At 42.6% G+C, this 13021-nt stretch overlaps 1 protein-coding gene across 1 annotated transcript in view; it reads left to right on the top strand.

Moving 5' to 3' along the window:
* The first annotated feature begins 624 nt into the window (after positions 1–624).
* Positions 625–13021, top strand: part of LOC110502345 (EMAP like 4) — a 90634-nt gene continuing 78237 nt past the window's right edge. Inside the window, exon 1 of the mRNA XM_021580292.2 lies at positions 625–1024. Coding sequence (XP_021435967.2) covers positions 1000–1024 — 25 coding nt within the window. The 5' untranslated portion in view covers positions 625–999. The remainder of the gene's footprint in view (positions 1025–13021) is intronic.

Here is a 13021-nt window from a genome sequence, read left to right as displayed (position 1 = left end):
TCTGACATGCACTGTCAACTGTGGGACTCTATATGGACAATCATGTCCAATCAATTGTATTTACTTCAGGTGGACTGCAATTTCAGTACACAGAGTTGTAAGAGATCTTCAGTTTCTTGGCAGTTTCCCGCATGGAATAGCCTTCATTTCTCAGAACAAGAGTTTCAGAAGAATGTCCTTGTTTCTGGCCATTTTGAGCCAGTAATCGAAGCCACAAATTCTGATGCCCCGTATACTCAACTAGTCTAAAGAAGGCCAGTTTTATTTCTTATTTAATCAGAACAACAGTTTACAGCTGTGCAAACATAACATAATGATCAGTTAGCCTTTTAAAATGCTAAACTTGGATTAGTTAACACAATGTGCCATTGGAACACACGAGTGATGGTTGCTGATAATGGGCTTCTGCACGCCTATGTAGATATTCCATTAAAAAAAAAAAACACTTTCCAGCTAAAATAGTCATTTACAACATTAACAATGTCTACACTGTGCTTCTGATCAATTTTATGTTATTTTAATGACAACAAAAAAAACAAGGACATTTCTAAGTGACCCCAAACTGTTGAACGGTAGTGTATATATTGGCCAGCACATAGGGATCCTCAAATGTGTCAAATTGAGACGCGCTCAGACTAGCCACTCCAGGGAAGCAAGTCGTGCCAAAGCGGGCGGAGTCGGAAATGCGAAAGCCGAGCTCTGCCTGTCCTACCTCCCCCGGCGGAGGTGTGCTATCGTGGAGTCAAGCAAGAGCGTGTGATCAACTGGCCCTGAGAACCACGGTGTTGCTCCGGACTGACAATTCACTGCGACTCGACAGATCCCCAATTTACTACGATACGGTCGCGACCACTGCGAGAACAGTTGGCTTGAGAAATTTCCGCCTTGCCTGCCAGTCTGGATAGCCCGTATAGAGTCCGACATTCTCCCACTGTTCCCTGAATAGGACCCGTCATAACAGGAATATTTTTGGTGTCTGCTCGGCTATTTCTCCCAGAAATGGACGGTTTCGCCGGCAGTTTGGGTAAGTTACAGACGAATACTAGCCTATTAATATGTCTGTCTAACTGGTGGACGTGGTCAATGCGAAAAGCATCGCAATTCAAATAGCAGCCTGGAACGTATTGTGTCTTCATGTATAGGCCTACACGTGTCAGTGCTCTAGCTTATTTATTAAACCAATCGAGTCAACATTGTAACATATCACCTTGACACCAAGTTGGCTCCAATGTGTCAAAGTGCACCACATTTTATGAGCTCTGTTTTTCTGTGCTGGATATCACAAGTAGGCTTCACTTTACGTACGTACCACACTGCACGCAATAGGCTATTGTAACAAAGCATCTGATCTTGTGCTATTCTCTCATACGCACTGGGTTGTGCGTATCTGTTTTTTTCTACGTCCATTGCCTGCTATTGCTATGGCAGAGAGTCTTTCAAAAGGCTCTCTGCCATAGCAATAGCAGGAATAGAATAGATTCGGCAAGAAATTATTTATTTATCCAGTCAGTCTGCCAATGCGGGTGCGCGTAGGGTCGTGTGCGAGAGCATTGCCAGCGCCGCGTATTTTGACGCGCGCAGAGTGTGCGTGTGTGTGTGTGTGAAGAGGGGACGTGTCAGATGAGTGGCACTCCAAGAAGGGGGCCTTCCAAAGGTACTAATGTAACCGTTACACAATACAATTTAACTGACTGACGTTCTAACAAAAGGAATTCAACTTCCTCATTAGATACTAGGTAGGTGACTATCTCCAAGGACTGTAAAACGATTAGAATATGCACAAATACTGTGTGTGCTCAACTTGCTTATTATCACGTTTTTACGAATCTCAGACGCAGTGCTGTATATGTAAACAACAATGCAATACCCTACAGAATACTGTACATTTTGTAAAATCCACACCCCATAGGAAAGATAATCACAGATGGTCAACAAAACACCTCCCAGAGTTTACTGCAGGTGACTTCTGACGACAGTGTTAATTTTTGATTACAGTGATGATGGAACATGCATGGCATCAATTGCTCTCAATATCGGTTAAATTCTTGCTGTTGATTTGCTACACATACATGTCTTTTTTTTATTGAGTTGCTTGGAGATGCCACAGGCAATTATTGTAGTGGGTGCCATCGTGTGTGTGTGTGTGTGTGTGCAGTAAAGTATAGATCGAGTGGTGGTAGTGTCATTCTGTCTTTGTCCTTCCCATTTGAATGCGGTGTGTGTGGCGTGAGCGAATCCCAGTTCTCTCCCTCCTTATCCTTCATGTTTGAATGCACTCAATGCAGTACAGTGAAGTTAGAGGACGTTAGCCTGGAGCACGACAGAGGTGGTGGTGGAGGGTATGTGAGCGAGTGCCCGCACAGCGTATGAGGCTTCTGGTGCATAGCACGCTGAGGAATACATGCCCAGTCATAACTGCTCTGCAGTGCCCACAGGCTGTGCCAGCCAGTCCTCAACACTTACTGGGCTGATTTTCTCTCTCTCTCTCACACACACATTGGGGGGTAGGGGTGTTTGTGTCCACTGCCCACCATAGTCTTGGGCAGAGCAGGACCTAGTAGAGAAGGCTGTTGTCTCTTTCTCCTTATCTCACTCTGAGTAAGGCCACATTGCTTTACATATACACACTATGCAATCGCTTATCAAACATTTTTAATATTTTCCTAAACACACTGCCCTCTGGGCATGAGCAACAGAACCCCATATGCCATATACAGACACAGTGTAAAGGAACTTGTATCTGCTTTACCCTTCCAGACATTCTATGCAATGCTACTTTATGGGATTGTTATTTTGCCTGCCTAGCAAGGGTCTTTATTACACACATGTACAGTGACATTTTTAAAATGACAGAGCATCAGGTTCGGTATCTACTGAACTTTAGGGCTGGGGCATTATAGTGATAGATATTGGTGCAGCTGTGTGGTTGCTAGGGCTGTGACGATACCAGCATTGGGATATTCTTTCCATAGCAAAAATGAAACCGCGAAGCAGAACAAAGTCTTTGGTACTTTAAAAATCTGCTGTACAGTGCATTTGGAAAGTATTCAGACCCCTTGACCTTTTCCACATTTTGTTACATTACAGCTTTATTCTAAAATTGATTAAATTGTTTTTTTCCCCTCATCAAACTACACACAATACCCCATAATTACAAAGCAAAAAGCTGATTTATAGAAATTTTTGCAAGTTTCAAAAAAACATTTTTTTAAAATATACATTTGCGTAAGTATTCAGACCCTTTACTCAGTACTTTTTTGAAGCAGCAATTACAACCTTGAGTCTTCTTAAGTATGACGCTACAAGCTTGGCACACCTTTATTTGTGGAGTTTCTCCCATTCGTCTCTGCAGATCCTCTCAAGCTCTGTCAAGTTGGTTGGGGAGCGTCGCTGCACATCTACTTTCAGGTCTTTCCAGAGATGCTCGATCGGGTTCAAGTCCGGGCTCTGGCTGGGCCACTCACGGACATTCAGATCCTTGTCCAGAAGCCACTCCTGCGTTGTCCTGGCTGTGTGCTTCGGGTTGTTATCCTGTTCGAAAGTGAACCTTCGCCCCCTGTCTGAGGTCCTTTGCACTCTGGAGCCGGTTTTCATCAGAGGATCTCTCTGTACTCTTCTCCGTCATTTTTGCCTCGATCCTGACTAGTCTCCCAGTCCCTGCCACTGAACTACATCCCCACAGCATAATGCTGCCACCACCATGCTTCATCTTAGGAATGGTGCCAGGTTTCCTCCAGATGTGACACTTGGCATTCAGGCAAAATAGTTCAATCTTGGTTTGATCAGACCAGAGGATCTTGTTTCTCATGGTGTGAGTCTTTAGGTGCCTTTTGGCGAACTCCAAGTGGGCTGTCATGTGCCTTTTACTGAGGAGTGGCTTCTGTCTGGCCACTACCATAAAGGCCTGATTGGTGGAGTGCTGCGGAGATGGTTGTCCTACTGGAAGGTTCTCCCATCTCCACAGAGGAACTCTGGAGCTCTTTCAGAGTGACCATCTTCCACGATTGCTCAGTTTGGCCAGGCGGCCAGCTCTAGGAAGAGTCTTGGTGGTTCCAAACTTCTTCCATTTAAGAATGATGACCACTGTTCTTGGGGACATTCAATGTTGCGGGTGTGTTTTGGTACCCTTCACCAGATCTGTGCCTCGGCACAATCCTGTCTCGGGGCTCTACAGACAATGTATTTGACCTCATAGTTTGGTTTTTGCTCTGACAGGCACTGTCAACTGTGGGATATAGACAGGAATTTATCACAGGTAGACTCTAATCTAGTTGTTGAAATATCTCAAGGTTGATCGACGGAAACAGGATGCACCTGAGCTCAATTTCGAGTTACATAGTAAATGGACTGAATACTTATGTAAATATGTATTTGTTTTTTATTTTTAATAAATTTACAAACCATTTCTGAACCTGTTTTCGCTTTGTCATTGTGGGGTATTTTGTGTAGATTGAGGATTTTTATTTAATCCATTTTATATTAAGGCTGTAACCTAACAATGTAGAAAAAGTCAAGGGTTCGGAGTACTTTCTGGGCAGCGTATGTACAATATGGTGTCCTATAGCTTTGAAAATAAATAAATGTGACTCAGGATGACAACATAATGATGTTTGTTTCCAACATTAGGCCTGTTTCCCTAAAGAAGTTTAAATCCGCTTCATGTTCTGTTTACTTGCCACGATACTACAGCGTATCGCGATACTGGTGTCGTCTCGTTGCCCTGGGTATCGATAGCGTGTCATATTGTTGTTCAAATAAATGAGAGATTCACACCTCTGCAAAATAGGATCAAACTTTAGTTGATAACCTTTGCTGTATACTCATGAAGTCAGAGGACTTGGTCATTGATATATGTGACCAGCAACACACATGTACTTCGGTAGTGAACATCAGTCAGTAGATGTGTTAGTTGGTTGATTCATGTGTATGTGCAGGGTGTGAGTGGATGGCAGTTCCACTGGGCCAGGCCAATGCCAGGGTAGTTAACGGGGCACCTGTAGGCATGGCTGTGAAAGGCCACTGGGATGGCTTCAGAGTGCCCCTGCCGCCCCTCTGATCCCCTTCTGCACCCAATCAGCACTTTAACTGTCAAATGACAGATTTAAATATAGAACTCACAGGAGCCAGCTGCTAGTGTTCACCGCCCTTGCCCCCTGTCCCATTCACATGTTAACTAGTGTGTTGTGTTTGGGGTAATGCTATTAAATGAATGTTGAGAGACCATAGAGGCGGCAGGGTAGCCTAGTGGTTAGAGCGTTGGACTAGTAACCAGAAGGTTGCAATCCCCGAGCTGACATGGTAAAAATATGTCGTTCTGCTCCTGAACAGGCAGTTAACCCACTGTTCCTAGGCTGTCATAGAAAATAAGAATTTGTTCTTAACTGACTTGCCTAGTAAAATAAAATAGCTTGGGACAAAATCAGCGCAGCTTTTGTGTTTTTGACTTCGCTGAACTTGTGGGATATGTGTTGACACTTGTCTGTATGGTGTTTTGAACCTATAGTTCATGTGTGATGTTGATGTTTGATATTTTCCATCTGAGTGAGTGTGGGTCAGCGCTCACTGAATCCCTGTGTGTGTGTGTATGCCACCGGGCCCTGTGAGGTTGGTCAGTGCACTAAAGACAACTAGAGGATCAGGTTACAGAATTCCTTTCTGGTGGAGAGGGAGAGCAGAGATCTGGAGAGTGATGCACGTGCTCCAGATCGGTTACAGAATTCCTTCCTGGTGGAGAGGGAGAGCAGAGATCTGGAGAGTGTTGCACGTGCTCCAGATCGGTTACAGAATTCCTTCCTGGTGGAGAGGGAGGGCAGAGATCTGGAGAGTGTTGCACGTGCTCCAGATCGGTTACAGAATTCCTTCCTGGTGGAGAGGGAGAGGGAGAGCAGAGATCTGGAGAGTGTTGCACGTGCTCCAGATCGGTTACAGAATTCCTTCCTGGTGGAGAGGGAGAGGGAGAGCAGAGATCTGGAGAGGGATGCACGTGCTCCAGAGCGTTTCCAGATGCGGAATGTCACGTCCCACATTTGTTTTTTGTTTTCTTCACCTCTCCATAACAATGTATTACATTACCGCTGGAATGAAAAATAAATAGGACTGTCCTATTCTGAGCATGGAGTGGTTATTTGAGACCGAGAGTAGTGTGGACAGACAGATGGACAGCGAGAGAGAGAGAGAGCGAGACAGTCAGCCAGTTGCCCCAGACCCATTGACAATACTACACTACAAAAACACAGAGCTGCTACCACATCATGGTTTAGGGGGATGTTTTTGCGGGATTTTCTAACTTGATTGTGTGCATATTAGATTTTTTTATGCATCTGCAGGGTATATTTTGAAGATCCTGTCTGTGAGAGCGGTTGTGTGTTTGTGCGTGCATGCGTCATGGTCATGTGCTGGGTGTTAGTAAACAGATGAATGGGAGGCCTGCACAGCCTGTGATTCTGCCTGTCTTTCAGCATGTCTCCACTCTTACTATGAACAGATGATGAAGGCTTGGAGCTCTTCCCAGAGACCGACTGCTGGCTGTTTCTTCTTTCTACTGAAGAGTGCGTGTGTGCAATTTCTCATTAGTGGTACTGCATATCCTCCAATTGATTGCTATGTAGAACCAGGAAGTATAGCAAAACATTTTTTAAAGTAAAAATAAAATTCCACTAGTGTCTGTCTGGTGGTTCTTTTCTGCCCACAGTTCAGGGGAGCACGCACGCACGAACACACACACACATGCTACACTATTCATCCCAATTATCATAGAGTCCCACTATGTGTCTGGCTATGGTATCCCTGCTTGTACCTGCCATGGATATCCCAATAGGTAGAAGAATGTGGCCCCTACCTGGTAGAACTGTCTGAGGTGACAGCTGGCTATAAAAGCCACAATATTTCCTCCCCAGTCCTAGCAGTTGCTGAAGCAGTTTGAAAAAGCCTTAAGATTCAGTTAAAGGTAGGATATGCCTCTCCCCAGTCCCCCCCTTTTTTAATACAGCCTTGAAGTTTCGATCCCCGCAGTTACTGGCAAGGCCAACTGGAAGGTGGGGGAGTTGACGGGAAAGAGGATGGACGGGATTGCGGCTGGGTGCAGGCAGGTTGCGTGTTTGCGGGGCGCATAGTGGCTCTGCGGGGAATCTCTAATCAGGATTAGGCAGGGATGTGATGCTGATGACGGGGGAGTGTGTGTCTGTGTAGATCAGAGAGCTAGGATTAGAGAAGGGTTATTGAACCATGGGTCGGGAGGTACTACAGGGAGTCTGCGACAATATAATGGGGAAAATAATGTTTACATCAATAGCGCTAGCAACAACCACATTAACACATGTTGAATTACAGACCCCAGTACAAGAGTATCTTTTCATTTCAAATATCAACTTTCTCAACTCTTAACATTGGCACCAATGCGTGTAATTTGCTCAATTACACTCACTGGAATGAGCAGCCGCGAATACATTTGTTTTCAAATCCATTCATTTTAAAATATTGATTTCTTCTTGCCATTTATCATTTCACCTGATAAGACAAGAAGCGATTCGATATATTTTTGCTGACATGATGGAATGTGCAAACTGTTCAAACAGATGCACAAGGAAGGTGGATCCTTTTAAATACACATTTTGTTACGTTACAGCCTTATTTTAAATTGATTAAATAAAATAATCATCAATCTACACCCACTACCCCATAATGACAAAGGGAAAACACGTTTTTTTATTTTACGGAACTATTCAGACCCTTGGCTATGAGACTCAACTGAGCTCAGGTGCATCCTGTTTTCCTTTGATCATCCTTGGGATGTTTCTACAAGTTGATTTACCTGTGGTAAATTCTATTGATTGGACATGTTTTGGAAAGGCACACACCTGTCTATATAAGGACCCATATTTGACAGTGCATGTCAGAGCAAAAACCAAGCCATGAGGTCGAAGGAATTGTCTGTAGAGCTCCGAGACAGGATTGTGTCGAGGCACAGATCTGGGGAAGGGTACCAAAACATTTCTGCAGCATTGAAGATATCCAAGAACACAGTGGCCTCCATCATTCTTAAATGGTTTGGAACCATCAAGACTCTTCCTAGAACTGGCTGCCTGGCCAAACTGAGCCATTGGGGGAGAAGGGCCTTGGTCAGGGAGGTGACCAAGAACCCGATGGTCACTCTGACAGAGCTCCAGAGTTCCTCTGTGGAGATGGGAGAACCTTCCAGAAGGACAACCATCTCTGCAGCACTGCACCAATCAGGACTTTATGGTGGAGTGGCCAGACGGAATCCACTCCTCAGTAAAAGGCACATGACAGCCCACTTGGAGTTTGCCAAAAGGCACGTAAAGACTCTGACCATGAGAAACAAGATTCTCTGTCTGAAACCACGATTTAACTCTTTGGCCTGAAGGACTCCCGAGTGGCGCAGCGGTCTAAGGCACTGCATCTCGTTAGAGGAGTCACTACAGACCCTGGTTCTATCCCGGGCTGGATCACAACCGGCCGTGATCGGGAGTCCCATAAGGGGGCACACAATTGGCCAAGCGTCGTCCGGGTTAAGGAAGGGCTGTAATTGTAAAATAAGAATTTGTTCTTAATTGAGTTGCCTAGTTAAATAAAATAATAAATAAAATATAAAATAATAAAATAAAGAATGCCAAGCGTCACTTCTGGAGGAAACCTGGAACCATCGCTACGGTGAAGCGTGGTGGCAGCATCATGCTGTGGGGATGTTTTTCAGCGGCAGGGACTGGGAGACTAGTCAGGATCAAGGGAAAGATGACAGAGGAAAGTACAGAGATCCTTGATTAAATCTTTCTCCAAAGCACTCAGGACCTCAGACAGGGGCGACGGTTCACCTTCCAACAGGGCACACAGCCAAGATAACCCAATAGTGGCTTTGGGACAAGTGTCTGAATGTCCTTGAGTGGCCCAGCCAGAGCTCGGACTTGAACCCGATGGAACATCTCTGGAGAGACCTGAAAATAGATGTGAAGCGACGCTCCCCATCCAACCTGACAGCGCTTGAGAGGATCTACAGAGAAGAATGAAAGAACTTGAGGCTGTAATCACTGCCAAAGGTGCTTCAAGAGTAAAAGGTCTGAATACTTACACTACTGGTCAAAAGTTTTAACACCTTCTCATTCAAGGGTTTTTCCTTATATTTACTATTTTCACATTGTAGAATAATAGTGAAGACAAACTATCAAATAACACATGGAATCATGTTGTAACCAGAAAAATGCATTAATAAACAAATCAAAATATATTTGAGATTCTTCAAATAGCCACTCTTTGCCTTGTTGACAGCTTTGCACACTCTTGGTATTCTCTCAGCCAGCTTCACCTGCAATGCTTTTCCAACAGTCTTTAAGGAGTTCCTACATTTGCTGAGAACTTGTTGGCTTCTTTTTCTTCACTCTTTGGTCAGACTCAACCCAAACCATCTCAATTGGGTTGAGGTTGGGTGATTGTGGAGGCTAAGTCATCTGACACAGTACCTCATCACTCTTCTTCTTGGTCAAATAGCCGTTACACAGCCTGGAGGTGTGTTGGGTCATTGTCCTGTTGAAAAACAAATGATAGTCACACTAAGCGCAAACCAGATGGGATGGCGTATCACTGCAGAATGCTGTGGTAGCCATGCTGGTTAAGTGTGCCTTGAATTCTAAATAAATCATTGACAGTGTCACTAGCAAAGCACCATCACACCACCACTATGCTTCAAGGTGGGAACCACACATGAAGAGATCATCCGTTCACCTACTCTGTGTCTCACAAAGACACGGCGGTTGGAAATTTGAGATTTCCATCGGTCTAATGTCCTTTGCTCGTATTGGTGTCCTTTAGTGGTGGTTTCTTTGCAGCAATTCAGCCATGAAGGCTTGATTCACGCAGTCTCCTCTGAACGGTTGATGTTGAGATGTGTCTGTTACTTGTACTGTGAAGCATTTTTTTGGGGCTGCAATTTCTGAGGCCGGTAAATCTAATGATCTTCTCCTCTGCAGCAGAGGTAACTCTGGGTCTTCCATTCCTGTGCCGGTCCTCATGAGAGCCAGTTTCATCATAGCACTTGATGGTTTTGGCGACTGCACTTGAAGAAACTTTCTTGAAATTTTCCGTACTGACTGACCTTCATGTCTTAAAGTAATGATAAACTGTAATTTCTCTTTGCTTATTTGAGCTGTTCTTGCCATAATATGGACTTGGTCTTTTACCAAATAGGGCTATCTTTTGTATACCCCCTACATTGTCACAACACAACAGATTGTCTCAAATGCATTAAGAAGGAAAGAAATTCCACAAGTTAACCTTTTACAAGGCACATCTGTTAATTGAAATGCATTCCAGGTGACTACCTCATGAAGTTGGTTGAGAGAATCCCAAGAGTGTGCAAAGCTGTTAAGGCGGCTACTTTGAAGATTCTCAAATATAAAATATATTTTGATTTGTTTAACACTGTTTTGGTTACTACATGATTCCGTGTGTTATTTCATAGTTATGATGTCTTCACTATTATTCTACTATTCTATAAAACACTTGAATGAGTAGGTGTTCTAAACCTTTTGACCGGAATTGTATGTAAATGTGATATTTAAGTTCAATAATTTTTTATGAATGTGCAAAAAAAAAAATGTCTTTGTCATTTTGGGTGATTGAGGGAATACACTTTTTAATCCATTTTATAATAATGTAGTGTTACAAATTGTGGATATATTTAAGGAGTCTGAATTATTTTCGAATGCACTGTACAGTGGTTCCTCCTTTTAGAAGTTGCATCATACTGCGGCACACCTTGTGCGCTGCCGCAGCATTCTGTAGCACACCATTTAATTCTCAGCCATTTTTTATTGCTAGTTTGACCACCATAGGGCATCTTTGAGAAGCAGTTGATAGTCTTCCGTATTGTCGTTACCAGGGAATTTAACCTTTTTTGTAATAACATAGTATATGGGATTGATTTTAAGAAATTTGGCTTAATTAATTTGAGTAATATTATTGTTTCTATTCAGAGAAAAACAAAACCCTCAGGGAATGGAACATAAAGTGACGGTTGGGAGTAGGCTACAGGATTGGAGGATTCTAAATTGTTTTACTTCATTAGACAACTTTGTTCCAATGTTTCTGTAAATCAGTGATATGTATTCCCATAGTTATTCGTTATGGATCCATCCACTAAATCAACATCTGCATTTTGAAACGTTTTTTTTTTGTTCATTATTATATTAACAAAATGTGTTTTTGTTTATTAGGCTACTGTGCAGTCTACAATACATACTGTAGTAAACATGGGAAAGTGCCTAATTCCTTACATAAGGGAGAGCAGGCCATGTCTGTACTACAGAATGCAGGGCACGCGGGAGACCGGTGTTATTTCGTAGTTGTGATGTCTTCACTATTATTCTACAGTGTAGAAAATAGTAAAAATATAGAAAAATCCTGGAATGATTAGGTGTGTCTGAACCTTTGACTGGTACTTGCTTAATTAATTTGATGTTTCTATTCCATGATAAACGAAACCCTAAGGGTTTCCGTTATGATGGAATGGAAAATATGGTGCTGTACAACGTGACGGTCGGGAGTTGGCTACAGGATTGGAGGATTCTGAATTGTTTGCCTTCATTAGACAACTTTGTTCCTTTTATTTCTGTAAATCAGTGATATTTATTCCCATAGTAATTCGTTATGTATCCATAACTAAGTCAACATCTGCATTTTGAAAGTGTTTTTTTATTATTATTTTATTAATGAAATGTGTTTATTAGGCTACAATATATTCTGTAGGAAACACGGGAAAGTGCCTAATTCCTTACAAAAGCGAGATGTCATGTCTACTACAGAATGCGGGGCACGCGGGAGACCGGGGTTCAAATCCCCATTGAGGAGGAAGGAGTAGGTTTTTTGTTCTTAACAGATTCCAAATGTGTTATTTCATAGTTGTGAAGTCTTCTCTATAATTCTACAATGTAGAAAATAGTAAAAGTCTTGAATAATTCTTGAATGAGTAGATGTGTCCAAACTTTTTGACTGGTACTTGCTGGAACGGAAAATGTCGGTCCTCAGTACAGTCCTTGGCTATTTACAAGGAAGGAGTAGGCTGTCCTTGTAAATAAGAATTTGTTCTGTTAAAGCGAGGTGTTCCTCTCAGAGAACGCCCCCCCTCCCCCCTCGTTCAGCTGGAACGGTGGCGCATGGAATGCAAAAATATTCGTAGAAATATTTAACCTCCACACATTAACAAGTCCAATAGCTCAAATGAAAGATAAACACCTTGTTCATCTACCCAGTGAGTCAGATTTCTAAACTGTTTTACGGCGAAAACATAGCACATATTTATGTCAAACCACCACAAAGACACAGACGATATGCAGCCATTTTGTCGAACAAAAGATGCAATGACAAACGCAGGATTAAAAGAAATATAATTCACTAACCTTTTGAAAGTCTTCATCAGATGACAGTAATAGGACATGTTACACAGTAAATGTATGTTTTTTTCAATAATATGCCATTTATATCCATAAATCTCCGTTTACATTGACGTCATGTTCAGAAAATGCTCAAAAATGTCCGGAGAAATTATAGATAGCTCCGCCAGATAACAGAAATACACATCATAAACTTTGACAAAATATACATGTTCTACATATAGTTAGATACACTGCTTCTTAATGCAACCGCTGTGTTACATTTATTTTTAACGTTACAGAAATCGCTCACTAGGCAATAATCTGAGGCGGCGCTCAGACGTAAGCAATATTTCTCCGCTATGTTGGAGTCAACAGAAATACAAAATTACAACATAAATATTCCCTTACCTTTGATGGTCTTTGATCAGAATGTAGTGGAAGGAGTCATACTTACCCAATACATCGTTTGGGTCGTGTGTCTTTGCATTAGCATATGCTATCACTTTCAGCTGAAATGCATCCAAAATGACTTCTGGTCCCGAACAGTTGCGCATTAAAACTTCAAAATTACATATTATATGTCGACTAAACTGGTCAAACTAAGTGCAGAATCAAGCTTTAGGATGTTATAAACGTAC

This window comes from Oncorhynchus mykiss, chromosome 23 (assembly GCF_013265735.2).
Source record: "Oncorhynchus mykiss isolate Arlee chromosome 23, USDA_OmykA_1.1, whole genome shotgun sequence".
NCBI classification, from domain to species: Eukaryota; Metazoa; Chordata; class Actinopteri; order Salmoniformes; family Salmonidae; genus Oncorhynchus; species Oncorhynchus mykiss.
Note: the sequence above shows the minus strand (reverse complement) of the source record. Positions and strands in the feature narration are given on the sequence as shown.